This window comes from Ranitomeya imitator, chromosome 1 (genome assembly GCF_032444005.1).
Source record: "Ranitomeya imitator isolate aRanImi1 chromosome 1, aRanImi1.pri, whole genome shotgun sequence".
Classification (NCBI taxonomy): domain Eukaryota; kingdom Metazoa; phylum Chordata; class Amphibia; order Anura; family Dendrobatidae; genus Ranitomeya; species Ranitomeya imitator.
In genome coordinates, this window is record NC_091282.1 from 782,407,326 (window position 1) to 782,423,897 (window position 16,572).

General features: G+C 48.1%; 1 protein-coding gene across 1 annotated transcript in view; it reads left to right on the forward strand.

Annotated features, from left to right (window-relative positions):
- The window catches only part of UNC79 (unc-79 homolog, NALCN channel complex subunit), a 305,852-nt gene that overhangs the window by 89,651 nt on the left and 199,629 nt on the right, over nucleotides 1-16,572 (forward strand). Inside the window, exons 5-7 of the mRNA XM_069737139.1 lie at nucleotides 4,625-4,720; nucleotides 15,258-15,313; nucleotides 15,523-15,652. Of these exons, the coding sequence (XP_069593240.1) occupies nucleotides 4,625-4,720; nucleotides 15,258-15,313; nucleotides 15,523-15,652 (282 nt within the window). The remainder of the gene's footprint in view (nucleotides 1-4,624; nucleotides 4,721-15,257; nucleotides 15,314-15,522; nucleotides 15,653-16,572) is intronic.

Consider the following 16,572-nt stretch of genomic DNA (forward strand, 5'->3'; position numbering starts at 1 on the left):
TCGAGTATAAGCCTAGGGTGGAAATGCAGCATTTACCGGTGAATTTCAAAAATAAAAATAGATCATTATTTCCCCATAGCTGTGCCATATAGTGCTCTGCACCGTTCATATTTCCCCATAGGTGTGAACCATATAGTGCTCTGCACCGTTCATTGTGCCCCCTAGCTGTGCCATATACGGTGCTCTGCACCGTTCACTGTGCCCCATAGCTGTGCCATATACGGTGCTCTGCACCGTTCACTGTGCCCCATAGCTGTGCTGTGCCATATACGGTGCTCTGCACCGTTCACTGTGCCCCATACATAGCTGTGCTGTGCCATATACGGTGCTCTGCACCGTTCACTGTGCCCCATAGCTGTGCTGTGCCATATACGGTGCTCTGCACCGTTCACTGTGCCCCATAGCTGTGCTGTGCCATATACGGTGCTCTGCACCGTTCACTGTGCCCTATAGCTGTGCTGTGCCATATACGGTGCTCTGCACCGTTCACTGTGCCCCATAGCTGTGCTGTGCCATATACGGTGCTCTGCACCGTTCACTGTGCCCCATAGCTGTGCTGTGCCATATACGGTGCTCTGCACCGTTCACTGTGCCCCATAGCTGTGCTGTGCCATATACGGTGCTCTGCACCGTTCACTGTGCCCCATAGATGTTCCACATAAATTTGTGCTGCCGCTGCTACTGCCGCAATAAAGAAAAAAAAACACATACTCACCTCCCTTGATTGCAGCTCCCGGCGTCTCGTTCCGGCGCCTCCATCTTCCCGGCGTCTCTGCTCTGACTGATCAGGCAGAGGGCGCCGCGCACACTGTATGCGTCATCGCGCCCCCTGCCTGAACAGTCAGAGAGCAGAGACGCCGGGAAGATGGAGGCGCCGGCCGGGAAGATGGATCGGCGCCCGGCGGCTGGAACGAGGACAGGTGAATATGCTATACTCACCTAGTCCTGGCGATCCTCGCGCTGTCCCCTCCTGTCTTCGGTGCCGCAGCTTCTTTCTCTATCAGCGGTCACCGGCACCGCTGATTAGAGAAATGAATAAGCGGCTCCGCCCCTATGGGAGGTGGAGCCGCTTATTCATTTCTGTAATGAGCGGTCCCACGTGACCGCTGAAGAGAGGAAGAAACTGCAGCGCCGAAGCCCGTGGGACGGCAGGGACAGCGCGAGGATCGCTGGGACTAGGTAAGTATACCTCAGCGCCCTCACCCCCTCACCCGCCGACCCCACCGCTACCGTGACTCGAGTATAAGCCGAGGGGGGCACTTTCAGCCCAAAAATTTGGGCTGAAAATCTCGGCTTATACTCGAGTATATACGGTATTTGGTCAGAAACAAAATTTCATCTCAATACTTTGTAATATATCCTTTGTTGGCAATGACAGAGGTCAAACGTTTTCTGTAAGTCTTCACAAGGTTGCCACACACTGTTGTTGGTATGTTGGCCCATTCCTCCATGCAGATCTCCTCTAGAGCAGTGATGTTTTTGGCTTTTCACTTGGCAACACAGACTTTCAACTCCCTCCAAAGGTTTTCTATAGGGTTGAGATCTGGAGACTGGCTAGGCCACTCCAGGACCTTGAAATGCTTCTTACGAAGCCACTCCTTCGTTGCCCTGGCGGTGTGCTTTGGATCATTGTCATGTTGAAAGACCCAGCCACGTTTCATCTTCAATGCCCTTGCTGATGGAAGGAGGTTTGCACTCAAAATCTCGCGATACATGGCCCCATTCATTCTTTCATGTACCTGGATCAGTCGTCCTGGCCCCTTTGCAGAGAAACAGCCCCAAAGCATGATGTTTCCACCACCATGCTTTACAGTAGGTATGGTGTTTGATGGATGCAACTCAGTATTCTTTTTCCTCCAAACATGACAAGTTGTGTTTCTACCAAACAGTTCCAGTTTGGTTTCATCAGACCATAGGACATTCTCCCAAAACTCCTCTGGATCATCCAAATGCTCTCTAGCAAACTTCAGACGGGCCCGGACATGTACTGGCTTAAGCAGTGGGACACGTCTAGCACTGCAGGATCTGAGTTCATGGTGGCGTAGTGTGTTACTTATGGTAGGCCTTGTTACATTGGTCCCAGCTCTCTGCAGTTCATTCACTAGGTCCCCCCGCGTGGTTCTGGGATTTTTGCTCACCGTTCTTGTGATCATTCTGACCCCACGGGGTGGGATTTTGTGTGGAGCCCCAGATCGAGGGAGATTATCAGTGGTCTTGTATGTCTTCCATTTTCTAATTATTGCTCCCACTGTTGATTTCTTCACTCCAAGCTGGTTGGCTATTGCAGATTCAGTCTTCCCAGCCTGGTGCAGGGCTACAATTTTGTTTCTGGTGTCCTTTGACAGCTCTTTGGTCTTCACCATAGTGGAGTTTGGAGTCAGACTGTTTGAGGGTGTGCACAGGTGTCTTTTTATACTGATAACAAGTTTAAACAGGTGCCATTACTGCAGGTAATGAGTGGAGGAAAGAGGAGACTCTTAAAGACTCTTAAAGAAGAAGTTACAGGTCTGTGAGAGCCAGAAATCTTGATTGTTTGTTTCTGACCAAATACTTATTTTCCACCATAAGATGCAAATAAAATGATAAAAAAACAGACAATGTGATTTTCTGGATTTTTTTTTCTCAGTTTGTCTCCCATAGTTGAGGTCTACCTATGATGTAAATTACAGACGCCTCTCATCTTTTTAAGTGGTGGAACTTGCACTATTGCTGACTGACTAAATACTTTTTTGCCCCACTGTATATGTATATACCTATACTACACTGCGTGCAGAATTATTAGGCAAGTTGTATTTTGGAGGATTATTTTTATTATTGATCAACAACTATATTCTCAATCAACCCAAAAGACTCATAAATGTCAAAGCTTAATATTTTTGGAAGTTGGAGTGGGGTTTTTTAGATTTGGCTATCTTAGGAAGATATCTGTTTGTGCAGGTAACTATTACTGTGCAGAATTATTAGGCGACTTAATAAAAACCAAATATATTCCCATCTCACTTGTTTATTTTCACCAGGTAAACCAATATAACTGCACAAAATTTAGGAATAAACATTTCTGACATGCAAAAACAAAACCCCAAAAAATTAGTGGCCAATATAGACACCTTTCTTTATGATGACACTCAGCAGCCTTCCATCCATAGATTCTGTCAGTTGCTTGATCTGTTTACGATGAACATTGCGTGCAGCAGCCACCACAGCCTCCCAGACACTGTTCCGAGAGGTGGACTGTTTTCCGTCCCTGTAGATCTCACATTTTATGAGGGACCACAGGTTCTCTATGGGGCTCAGATCAGGTGAACATGGGGGCCATGTCATTATTTTTCTTTCTTTGAGACCGTTACTGGCCAGCCACGCTGTGGAGTAGTTGGAGGCATGTGATGGAGCATTGTCCTGCATGAAAATCATGTTTTTCTAGAACAAAATTCCAAAATAAAAAAGCAACAATATCCCATACCTGTCCACCGTACAGTCATGTCCCAAACTGTAAGTCCATCTGAAGGGGTTAAATACAGTTACCGAAGCTGCGCCCCCTGATGGCATGAACTCATATGAACAGTAGCATGAGAAAATATTCAGAAAAACTCCCACGCTACTGTTCATATGAGTTTATGCCACCAGGGGGCGCAGCTTCGATGACGGACCGCTAGTCACCAAAGCTACGTTACCTTCATTTCATTCATTTCCCAGTCTTTTACAGCCAGGAGCTGCTGCATTAACTTTTCTGCGTATCTCGGCCGTAAAAAAACGGACCGTATTTTTATACGTTAGGTGTGACCCTGGCCTAATAAGATCTAATAATTATAGTAAGGAAATGTGGGAGTGAAAATAGTAATTAGTTGACTTTTAGGTTACATTCATACATACATTTTCCCTTCTTTTATTTCTTATCGGTTTGTTGAAAAGTGTTTTAAAAACTTTGCTTGGTGGAAACCATCACCAAGTAGGTTAAAAATTTTTATGCTTTCATTTTCATAACATTTTTGTATTTTTTGTGAATATCAATGACAGTTCATCCTATGAATATTTTATTATTGATATATCACCATCCAAATCTACAAGGTATGAGCTAATGAAGCCCACTGTCCATTCAGTACAGGATGTTATGATTTCAACGTGCAAAATACAGACTTGGAGGACAACAGGAGCAAAGGGTTAGTCAACGGCCACTTGCTGACTGTTTCCACCTTATGTGAAAAGTAATCAGAGCAGAGACAATGAAGCAAAATCGTTGGCTCATCCAAGGTTCTTCTGCGTTTTAACAGACTTTTTGTTTAAATTTTTCACAATTTTAAGACCTCTGCTTGCCGTGAGTGAATGGAAACATTCTGGTTTAAACCCAGAAGTAAAAATCCTGGCCAGTTTATACCTCATTGCACTTGTGCAAGTTTCCATTGCAATCAAGCAGAGGTCTTAAAAAAGGACCTACTAAAGCACACAGCATATTACTCAGGGCATGTGGGTTCATGTAGATTCTGTCTTCTCAAACAAGCCTCACCCTGCCACATGGTGCAGATTTCATATGACTACAGTGTTTGTTACAGTGTATCAGTATCTTCCCTATGGAGCCGCTCAGGTCTCAGTGCAGGAACACAATGCTAAGTGTCTTTTCTCATTGCAGTGGGGTCTAGCAGGAGAGAGAGTGGCGTCCCCGCTCATGTCAACCTCTCCGCATCTTCAATGCTTATGATCGCAATGCAGTATACAACAAACCCTGGTGCGTATCCTCTACAAGACGGGAATTAAGGTTCAAGTTTCTTATCAGCTTATAGTGGTTGTCCATGATGTGAAAAACACTGTTGCTTTCTTTCAGAATAAGTACCACATCCATTTACAGGTCGCGTGTGGTCCTGCAGCTCCGTTCTGTTCATGTCCATGGAGCTGACCTGCAAGGCAAGGGTGTCTTGGAAGACAGCAGCCATGCTTTTCTAATCCTACACAATACTTTTGACTATTGAAATGAGCTGTTAGACAACCCCCTCCAGTCACTGCTCTGGTCACCTGCCAACATGTGAAGCAGGCTTTCGTCGGCACATGGTCGAAGGTGCAGCAACAGGGACCCATGACTTGAGTGGTTACTAGCAGCTCGGGGCACTGAGGCTAATGCAACAATGTTTTCGTGAGTGATATAATTTTCTAGGTAAAAGGGGTCTGTCACACCCAAATGTAAACAGTTCTAAATTTGACTCTGCCTCTATAATAATCAGACCAGTAAGTGACATATTAGTGCTGTAGCTGCAGATAAATTCACTTGGTGTGAATAATGGCTCAGTGCCCGTCACTTCCCCCAATTTATCATATTTCGGCTTTCTCACAGCGAGCGCTCACAAAACTCAAATATCTTATCCTGTGTGTGCAACTGATACCGGAGGAAAGCAGCGGCACTCAGTCTCAGCAGCATTTCCAGGTTCAGGGCTCTTTCAGACCTCAGTGTGTTCAGCACATGTGGTTACAGTTTTCACATATCCTGGTGACACTTACACACGTTGACCCGTTCAAGTGAATGGGTCTGTGCACATGTCAGTGTGTTTCCACGGACCATGTGTCCATGGGCAAAACACGCTGACATGTCCATTTTCTTGCACACGGATGACATTCGTGTGTCATCTGTGTGACACGTACTGGCACCTGGGAAGCAGTGGCTCTGGGTGCTGAAGATAGCAGTCATCTTTCTCCCCTGTTCGTGCTGTGATCAGATCTAGCAGGGGAGAATGTTGTATTCAACTGATAACAGCAAGAGCAGGCTGCGTCTGATGGGTGTATTTATCAGCTGCCGCTTGCGCTATTAATAAATAATAAAAAAAAATGATGTGCGGTTCCCCTGTATTTTTGATAGCCAGCCAGGCAAAACTGACAGCTGCGGGCTGCAACACTCAGCTGTCAGCTTTAGCAAGGTTGGTTATCAAGAATAGAGGGGTCATCACATTTTTTATTTATTTAAATTAATAAAATAAAAATGGCATGGGGTTCCCCCCATTTTTGACAACCAACTAAACTATATCAGACAGCTGGAGGCTAGTATTTTCAGACTGGTAAGGGGCCATGGATATTGCCCCCACCCCCAGTATAAAAAATAGCAGCCCGCAGTCACCCAGAAAAGGCGCATCTAATAGATTCTGGCACTTTTCCCGCCTCTTCCCACTTGCCCTGTAGCGGTTGCATGTGGGTTTCATATTTGTTTCATATTTGTGAGGTTGATGTCATCTTTGTATTTGTTACGCCCACAGGGTGTGACAAGGTAAAGTGGACTCACTAGACCACTGATGGTGCAGTGGCGGCTGTATACCCGATACTCAAAAGACAGGAGAGTAGATCTCAAACCAGAAGATATTTATTAACAAAAAGGAAAACAGGTGTCAGAGGGAAAGAACCTCTGGATCACAGCACTGTACCACGTAGTGGAGCACCGGGCAAGGTGTACCCCTATACAGGGATTCCCCCGTCACAACACCAGGTGGCCTGAATGCTACGAATCCAGGACCAGAGGACGACCCATACTGACAAACTAGCAACACAGTAGAATACTTGGGCCAGCTGGTGGGGACAATCCCAGAAGCTCCATGAAATCCAGCAAGGTAGTTTCCACTGGTAGCAGGATCAGGAGGATTCCGTGAGGAGAGGCAAGACAACCTGGAGTGAGAACCGGAGAGACCAGAGAAGTCCAGAATGGGATTCACCAGAAGAGGACTATGTGAAAATAGAGACATAAGTAAAGAGCAGAGCGTGGCCTGAAGCTGCGGCAACAATCCAAAGAATGAACACATAGCCCAGTCACCTCCCTAAAGGGGAGGGTGCTTTTTATGCACAGAGCATCATAACACAGACGACCCTAATAGCGAACAGGTGTCCTGCTGTTTCAAGTATGTGCAGGAAGCGGGGCGCGGCTCCTAAGAGCATTTCCAGGAGACCTGCCAAGAGGATGCAGGTTCTTAGCAGAGAAAGAAGCCGCAGATCGTCTGGAGCCACGGACAGGGTGAGTAAGGCTGTGTGATAGGCGCCGGTCTCCCTGCACAGCGGAGACCGAACCTGCGGCTGAGGGCATGACAGTACCCCCCCTTATGCCCCCCTTCTTCAAACCTGTCAGGAACCTTCTAAGAAGAACTGGGGCATTAATGTTCTCCACAGGCTCCCAGGATCTCTCCTCAGGACCGTATCCCTTCCAGTCAACCAGAAAGAGGGACCTGCCCCCTCTTTTCTTCATGGCCAGGATGTCCTTCACTTCATAAACGTCCTCGGAACCGACAGGAGAAAGAAAATTACCAGGATCCTGGGTGAAGCGGCTGAGGACAACTGGTTTCAGCAGGGATACATGGAAGGAGTTATGGATCCGTAAGGAGGCAGGCAATTTCAAACGATAGCACACATCGTTGATTCGGTGGAGTACTTCAAAAGGACCGATGAAACGAGGAGCCAGCTTATAAGAAGGGACTTTAAGTCGGATGTGCCTGGAAGACAGCCATACCTTATCTCCGGGATGGAAAGGTGGAGGATCCAGACGTCTCTTATCCGCATGTTCCTTGGTTCGAACAGATGCCTGCTCCAGTGAGGTCCTCGTCTCAGTCCAGACTTTTGTGAAGTCCTTGGCCAGGGACTCAGCTGCTGGATTGCTGGAAGCAAGAAGGCAGTGGAGTCGGGATCTTAGGATGCTGTCCATAAACAATAAAAAATGGGGAGTTAGAGGAGGACTCACCGACATGATTATTGTAGGAAAACTCAGCCCATGGCAGCAGGTCGGCCCAGTCGCTGTGGTGACCATTCACGAAGTGTCGCAGATAGTTGGTGAGGACTTGATTCACTCTCTCCACTTGGCCATTAGATTGTGGGTGATAGGCCGAGGAGAAGTCCAGAATGACATCCAACAGTTTACAGAGGGACCGCCAGAATCGGGAAATGAATTGGACTCCTCTGTCGGAAACAATGTGGAGTGGAAGTCCGTGAAGCCGAAGGACATGCTGAATGAAGAGCTTTGCGAGTTTAGGAGCGGAAGGAAGACCAGACAGTGGAGTGAAATGTCCCATCTTGGAGAACCGGTCTACAACAACCCAGATTACTGTACAACCGGATGATGCTGGCAGATCTGTGATGAAATCCATGGCAATGTGGTGCCAGGGAGCATACGGAATCGGGAGAGGGAGGAGGTGACCGGCTGGTAGTTTCTTGGGTGTTTTATTACGAGCACAGGAGGAACAGGCTGCAACAAAGTTCAGAACATCTTGGCACAAAGTGGACCACCAGTAGTGTCGAGAAATTAGTTGTAACGTCTTCTTTTGACCAGCTTGTCCGGCAAGCTTAGAAGAATGGCCCCAGTGTAAAACTCGCTTCTTGTCTCTTTCAGTTACAAGGGTCTTACCGGGAGGGAGTTGCGACAGCCTGACTGGAGCCACCGTGATCATCTTGGATGGTTCAGTGATATGCTGAAGCTCCTCTTCAAGGTCGTCAGACAAGAAGGACCTGGAAAGCGCATCGACTTTGATATTCTTCTCTGCAGGACGGAAATGGAGAGAGAAATTGAACCGAGCAAAGAACAATGAACAACGAGCCTGGCAAGGATTGAGTCTTTGAGCAGACTGAAGATAGGACAGATTCTTATGATCAGTGTAAATGATGACTGGATGAACTGCGCCTTCAAGCAGATATCGCCATTCCTCTAAGGCTAGCTTAATTGCTAGTAACTCTCTATCACCAATTGAGTAGTTACGTTCACAGGGTGTAAATGCCTTGGAGAAGAAACCACAGGTCACCATCTTACCAGTAGGCAATTTTTGTGTGAGGACTGCTCCGGATCCGGATGACGAAGCGTCCACTTCAAGGAAAAACTGTTTGTTGATCATAGGCCGATGAAGAGCTGGGGCGGTTGAGAAGGCTTGTTTGAGGGAGGCGAAAGCTGATTCTGCCTCAGGAGTCCAATCCTTTGGTTTGGCTCCTTTACAAGTCAGGGCAGTGAGTGGTCTTACCAGAGAGGAGAATTGTGGAATGAATTGCCGATAGTAGTTGGCGAATCCTAGGAACCGCTGAATGGCCTTGATTCCCTCAGGTTTTGGCCACTTTAACACGGCAGAAACCTTCTCTGGATCCATCTCGAGACCTGTATCGGAAATAATATAGCCAAGAAAGGGTAAAGACCTCCGTTCAAACAGACATTTCTCAAACTTTGCGTAGAGACGATTCTCCCTCAATCTTTGAAGAACTAGATGAACATTCCTCCTGTGAGTTGGTAAGTCGGGAGAAAACACCAGGATGTCATCCAGATACACCACCACAGAAACATAGAGCAGGTCACGAAATACATCATTGACAAACTCCTGAAAAACGGCGGGAGCATTGCTTAACCCGAAAGGCATGACTAGATATTCGTAATGACCATCTCGCGTGTTGAAGGTGGTTTTCCACTCATCCCCGGATCGTATCCTGACGAGGTTGTAAGCCCCACGGAGATCCAACTTGGTGAAAATCCTGGAACCTCGAAGCCGATCAAAGAGCTCAGGAATTAAGGGAAGTGGGTATCTGTTCTTTACCGTTATAAGGTTGAGACCACGGTAGTCGATGCATGGGCGAAGAGACCCATCTTTCTTCTTGACGAAGAAGAACCCAGCTCCAGCTGGGGAGGAGGACTTCTGGATAAACCCTCGAGCCAAATTCTCCTTGATGTAATCGGACATGGCTTGAGTCTCAGTAGGAGAAAGAGGGTAGATCCTACCTCGAGGCGGAGTAGATCCAGGGATAAGATCGATGGGGCAATTGTAAGGCCTGTGCGGTGGAAGTGTCTCGGCTTTCCTCTTGTTGAATACATCTGCGAAGGACCAGTAGGCAGACGGTAACCCGGGTAAAGCTGCCGGAGGCCGTGGGGTAGAACCAGGCCGTACTGGTATGAGGCAGTGTTCGTGACAAGACTGACCCCATCGAAGGACATCTCCAGACCGCCAATCCAGAACAGGTTCGTGGAGGCGCAGCCACGGAAGACCTAGAAGGAATGGTGGAGAAAGATTCGGTAACACATAGAAGGTAATCTTTTCCTTGTGTAGTGCTCCGATTTGAAGCTCCACCTCTTCGGTGATACCGATAATGGCATCTTTCAGGGGTCTACCATCTACGGAGATGATGCGCCAGGACCGCTGCAGTGGGACAATTGGAATCCCGAACTGCCTGGCCACAGCTTGCTGGATGAAATTTCCACCAGATCCAGAGTCCAGTTAGGCTGTCTCGGAGAACCGCACCTTCCCGAAGATTACCTGTATGGATATGGTTAGCGGGAGAGAAGAGTCATTCTCACCTAGGGAGGTCTCCCTTACCTGTCCTAGGCGGAAGAGTTCTTCTGACCTCTCAGTTCCACTGCATTGACCGGAAGTGGAGCGTCCACCATAACGATATGGATTCCTAGTGGGAATTTCCTCCTGCTGATTCCTCTTCACCCTCACGCGGTCAAGCTCCATGGGCACATCCTTAAAGACCGGAGCAGGACACGGAAACCGAGGTTTCGGTGAAGAAGACGCTGGATGAGGAAATTGCTTCTCGAGAAGCCTCTCTCTGGAGCGCTGCTGAAGACGCATGTCAATCCGAATGGCGAGGGATATAAGATCATCCAGGGTCTCGGGTAGGTCCCTGCCTGCCAATTCGTCCTTGACTCTTCCAGACAACCCTCGCCGGAAGACTCCGACCAGGGGCTCATTGGTCCACTGGAGCTCCGAAGCCAAGGTACGGAAACGGCATACTGACCGACAGACAGAGAGCCCTGTTGCAAATCAAAGAGAGACTCCATGGCAGATGTGACACGACCAGGCTCATCAAATATCTTGCGGAACGTGTCCAAGAATACCTGCAGATCAGACACGATGGGATCATTCCGCTCCATTAGGGGGTTGAACCAAGCTAAAACCTCTCCCTCCAGATGAGAGGCAAGGAAAGCCACCTTGGCCATGTCTGTCTGAAAATGCTGAGGCAAAAAACGAAAATGCAGCAAGCATAGGTTAAGAAATCCTCTGCACAACTTGGGGTCACCATAGTAACGAGGAGGCTTGCAGAGACGAGGAGGACAGTGTCTCATGGTGGGCTCAAGCGTAGGATGCTGTACCTTAGTTAACCAGTCATCCACAGAGGTCATGTAGTCCAACAAGCGGGCCTGCGTCTCATGTTGGCGATTGAATTCCAGACGGAGCTCTGCTAGCTGGGTCACGTTGGTGGACTCGGTAGCCTGTAGAGTAGATAAGCGGGTATCCAGAGTTTGCATGAAGGAAACTAGCTGATCCTGGCTTTGACAAAGCGCAGCTAGCTCTCTCTGGACTGAGTATCGGGTATCAGCGGAGTCCATGGCCTGGGCTAACTGTTACGCCCACAGGGTGTGACAAGGTAAAGTGGACTCACTAGACCAGTGATGGTGCAGTGGCGGCTCTATACCCGATACTCAAAAGACAGGAGAGTAGATCTCATAAACCAGAAGATATTTATTAACAAAAAGGAAACAGGTGTCAGAGGGAAAGAACCTCTGGATCACAGCACTGTACCACGTAGTGGAGCACCGGGCAAGGTGTACCCCTATACAGGGATTCCCCCGTCACAACACCAGGTGGCCTGAATGCTACGAATCCAGGACCAGAGGACGACCCATACTGACAAACTAGCAACACAGTAGAATACTTGGGCCAGCTGGTGGGGACAATCCCAGAAGCTCCATGAAATCCAGCAAGGTAGTTTCCACTGGTAGCAGGATCTGGAGGATTCCATGAGGAGAGGCAAGACAACCTGGAGTGAGAACCGGAGAGACCAGAGAAGTCCAGAATGGGATTCACCAGAAGAGGACTCTGTGAAAATAGAGACATAAGTAAAGTGCAGAGCACAGCAGAGCTGCGGCAACAATCCAAAGAATGAACACATAGCCCAGGCACCTCCCTAAAGGGAAGGGTGCTTTTTATGCACAGAGCATCATAACACAGACGACCCTAATAGCGAACAGGTGTCCTGCTGTTTCAAGTATGTGCAGGAAGCGGGGCGCGGCTCCTAAGAGCATTTCCAGGAGACCTGCCAAGAGGATGCAGGTTCTTAGCAGAGAAAGAAGCCGCAGATCGTCTGGAGCCACGGACAGGGTAAGTAAGGCTGTGTGATAGGCGCCGGTCTCCCTGCACAGCGGAGACCGAACCTGCGGCTGAGGGCATGACAGTATTGTCTGGTGACATCAAGCCCATGACTTAGTAATAGAGAGGGGTCTATAAGACACTTATCCATTACTAACCCTATAGTTGTATTATCAATAAACACACAGCCAGAATAAAGTCTTTTAATTGAAATAAAAACTGTCACGATCCATTTTTGGATTTGTGGCAGCTCTGAATCCACTCTGTTTTAAATGTAGCTCTTTTACTTTCAGGACCAGCGGGGGTTAATGTCAGTTTGTCCCTCGCTGGCAATTTGCTGCAACTGCAGAGTGCTGGGTCAGCTGATGTGGGTGGTGACCACTCCCACTATCCTGTAAATGGTCATCAGCTGACTGTTAGTGATAGTTTTTCTATGAAGACTAGCCGTGGAGTTGCAGTTGTCTGGTGTCAGCTATTTCTGGAGTTTTGGAGTCCTGTTTCTGTGTTGTGCTTATTCCTTGTCCCTCTCTTGTTTGTCACTGTCCCCTGTGTTTGTTACCATTTGTAGTGGCGAGACTAGCGCTCTTGCCGGCCGGTGCACTAGCCAGGACAGTGTGAGTTGACAGCGAGGGATGAGGTTCCTGATGGCGGTGGGGGGAAGGACCCACGTAGGGCATTAGTGCAGTGACAGACTTAGGTTTGAGTTCAGGTGGTGACCATCCCTCATTCCCTATCGGTAGGGCCTTCCTCTCCCCTATACCATCCCGTTGTGTGTGTGTGTGTCGTGCCATCCGCTGACCGACCCCTTGTGGGGTCATTATATATTCCGTGACAAAAACATAACACACTTTTCCTTTATTATTAAAAATAACAAACACAGCTATAGTCACCTAATGCCTAATTCAACTGAATCCCTCGTCTCCTGTAATAAAACAGAAATAAAAAAACAACCATATACCTCACCTGTCCGGTGTCGTTCTGTCCCACACCGTAATCCATATCTGGGGATAAACAGTTTTCAACCTAAATGGTGCCAAGATGCCATCGTCTAGGCTGAGAACCACTTATGAATGAGCTACTGCGAGGGCAGCATCATCGGTCATCGAGGTTACCGCCAGTCTCTGAGGCTGCGTTCCCTTCTGGGCTGAACTGCGGTGACCTCAGCACCAGGAGAAAGTCAGTGAGTTCACTGCAGTAAACATAGCTCAGTGAGTTCACTCCTGCTCAGATGAGGGATATGATTGATTTTTATTTTTGTTTTAAGTGGGCAAGTGGGAAGAGCTTGGCAAATTGTCAGAATTGGCACATCTAATAGATGCGCCTTTTCTGGGCAGCTGGGGACTGCTATTTTTAGGCTGGGTGAGCAATATCCATGTCCCCATACTAGCCTGAGAATACCAGCCCCGAGCTGCCTGCTTTAGCTTGGCTGGTTGTCAAAAATTGAATTTAAAAATACGGCGTTGGGACCCCTCTACTCTTGATAACCAGCCTTGCTAATGCTGACACCTGAGGTTTGCAGCCCACACCTGTCAGTTTTTCCTGGCTGGTTATCAAAAATACAGGGGAACCCCACGTCATTTTCTTATTATTATTATATTCATATTATTATATTTATAGCGCAGGCGGCGGCTTTTCAATGCTCATCAGCCTGGGCTCACTGTTAACAGTTGAGAACAGCTCTGATTACAGCGCGAGCAGGGCAGAGTGATGAGAGCTGTCTTCAGCACCTGTGTGATACTGATTCGGTACACGGTCGGCACACGCATGCAACACATATTAAACACACAAACACGGATGCAGATGCTTCCATTACTGTTTTTTTCCAGGACAAGGAATATCACGACGTGTGAAAATGCCCTTAGGTAGTGGCGTTCACAGACTGACAGAACAGGAGATCCTCTATATAAATGTTCAAGTAGCTGAGTTTGCATCTTGAGGGTGACAGACTCAAATTAAGGTTGCTGTATAAAAGATATCCTCAAGATCTTAACCACTTTGTTCCAGATCCTTTGTCACCCTTCCCCTACCATGGTCTAAACCCCCATGAGAGTGTCCATGGTGGCATTAAAGGGGTTTTCAGTCTTATATTGATGACATATTGGTGGGAGATTGATGGAGGTCTGACTCTTGACTTTTCTTACATCCAGCCGCAGTAAGAGCTATGTACAGAGCAGATCACAGCAGCCTTGGTCATTGTTTAGCGGCTGCTGTGACGTATTGTGCTTTATCTTCCATTCAAGTGAACAGTAGCTGATCTGCTGTGTTCAACAATATACAGAACCTGTATGGCAGTAGTATGGAGATGCCTTCATCACTTTTTCTCAGCACTTGCACGTTGTTTATTGAGGAACTCGGCAGGTGGTTGTTACAGACTTCTTGGAAAACTGACTAACATCCACAGAAGATCTGTGGTCAGTTTTCCAAGATGTTTGGGACAACCTCCTGCCAAATTCATTCATAAACTGCGTGCAGGTGACGAGAAGAAACAATGTAGGTGATGGGCGGTCACCAGATACTGATGATGGAGGTGATGGGCAGTCACCAGATACTGATGATGAAGGTGATGGGCGGTCACCAGATACTGATGAAGGAGGTGACAGGCGGTCACCAGATACTGATGATGGAGGTGACGGGCGGTCACCAGATACTGATGATGGAGGCGACAGGCGGTCACCAGATACTGATGATGGAGGTGACGGGCAGTCATCAGATGCTGATGATGGAGGTGACGGGCGGTCACCAGATACCAATGATGGAGGCGAAGGGCGGTCACCATATACTGATGATGCAGGAGTTGGGCGGTCACCAAATATTTATGAGGGAGGTGAAGGGCAGTCCCCAGATATTGATGATGGAGGTGATGTATGGTCACCATATACCCATGGGATTTACATTTCTCTTTTCTTCATTCACTTTGCATTTTGTTAATTGCTAAAATTATTAACTTTTCTGTTAGTGAAAGCTTTTTATTCTGCAGCAACCCCTGCCTAATACTTTTGCACAACACTGTATAAGACCTTCAGGTAGTCTCCCTTATCCCCTTATCAAAATCACTTCTTCCATTTGCTATTAGACGCTGTGATTTGATTTTTGTGTTTGCTGTTAGTGAATTGGAGTCTTAGAATACACCTTTACACAGAACCAGAAAATCTAAATAACACTAGTCTTTTTCCTGCCCGTTCTCCCCAGTATACCACTGCCAGCTGCTGGAATGTCTCATGAAGTATAAGCAGGAGGTGTGGAAAGTAAGTAAGAAGCTGGAGAACATGGGGGAAGTATGAGAGGGCCACCTGCAGTAAAGGTTCAGTGCAGACACTATAGGGTCTGACCAGTATGAGCAGTGGGAGCTTCTGACCAGTCTTTATTCAGTGTCCGTTAGCAGAGTTACTGCATATTTCCTTTTGGACACTGCACTACATCATGGATTCTTCTAATATACATTTTTTCCCCGTAGGATTTACTTTATGTAATCGCTTATGGACCCTCCCAAGTGAAACCCCCAGCAGTACAAATGCTTTTTCATTACTGGCCTAATTTGAAACCTCCCGGGGCCATTAGCGAATACCGAGGATTACAGTATACAGGTAAGATAGAAATATATTCTGATATCTTCACCCCCTGCACAGGCAGCAGAGGCTGGGGGTTAGTAATGGCAGCCATTCTAGGTGGTCACACAACTTAGCACATATAATTGATGGCAGTCTGCAGTGTCATGGCGTAAAGCTGTGTAGCCATTACTATGCTCCAGAGCTGCACTCACTGTGCACATATATTGCCGTATATACTCGAGTATAAGTGGAGGCATACTTTTGCCACGGAAAACTGGGTAAGCTTATTGACTCGAGTATAAGCCGGGTATGCATTTTCCCCCTCATCCCTGTCCTGCTATGCGTGGCTCCTCCTGTCCTGTCCTGGTATGTGTGGCTCCCCCTGTCCTGTCCTGGTATGTGTGGCTCCCCCTGTCCTGTCCTAGTATGTGGCTCCCCCTGTCCTGTGCTTCTATGTGTGGCTCCTCCTGTCCTTTCCTGGTATGTGGCTCCCCCTGTCCTGTCCTGGTATGTGGCTCGTCCTGTCCTGTCCTGGTATGTGGCTCCCCCTGTTGTATGCATGGCTCCCCTGGTCCCGCATTGCTCAGCTCCCCCGGTCCCGCATTGCTCAGCTCCCCTGGTTCTGTATTGCTCAGCTCTCCCGGTCCCGCATAGCTCAGCTCCCCCAGTCCAGCATAGCTCAGCTCCCCTGGTCCAGCATAGCTCAGCTCCCCCGGTCCCGCATTGCTCAGCTCCCCCGATCCCGCATTTCTCAGCTCCCCCGATCCCGCATTTCTCAGCTCCCCCGGTCCCGCATTGCTCAGCTCCCCCGGTCCAGCATAGCTAAGCTCCCCTGGTCACGCATTGCTCAGCTCCCCTGGTCCCGCATTGCTCAGCTCCCCCGGTCCCACATTAGTCAGCTCCCCCTGTCCCGCATGGCTTGGCTCCCCACTTCCCCTGGTTGTATGCATGGCTCA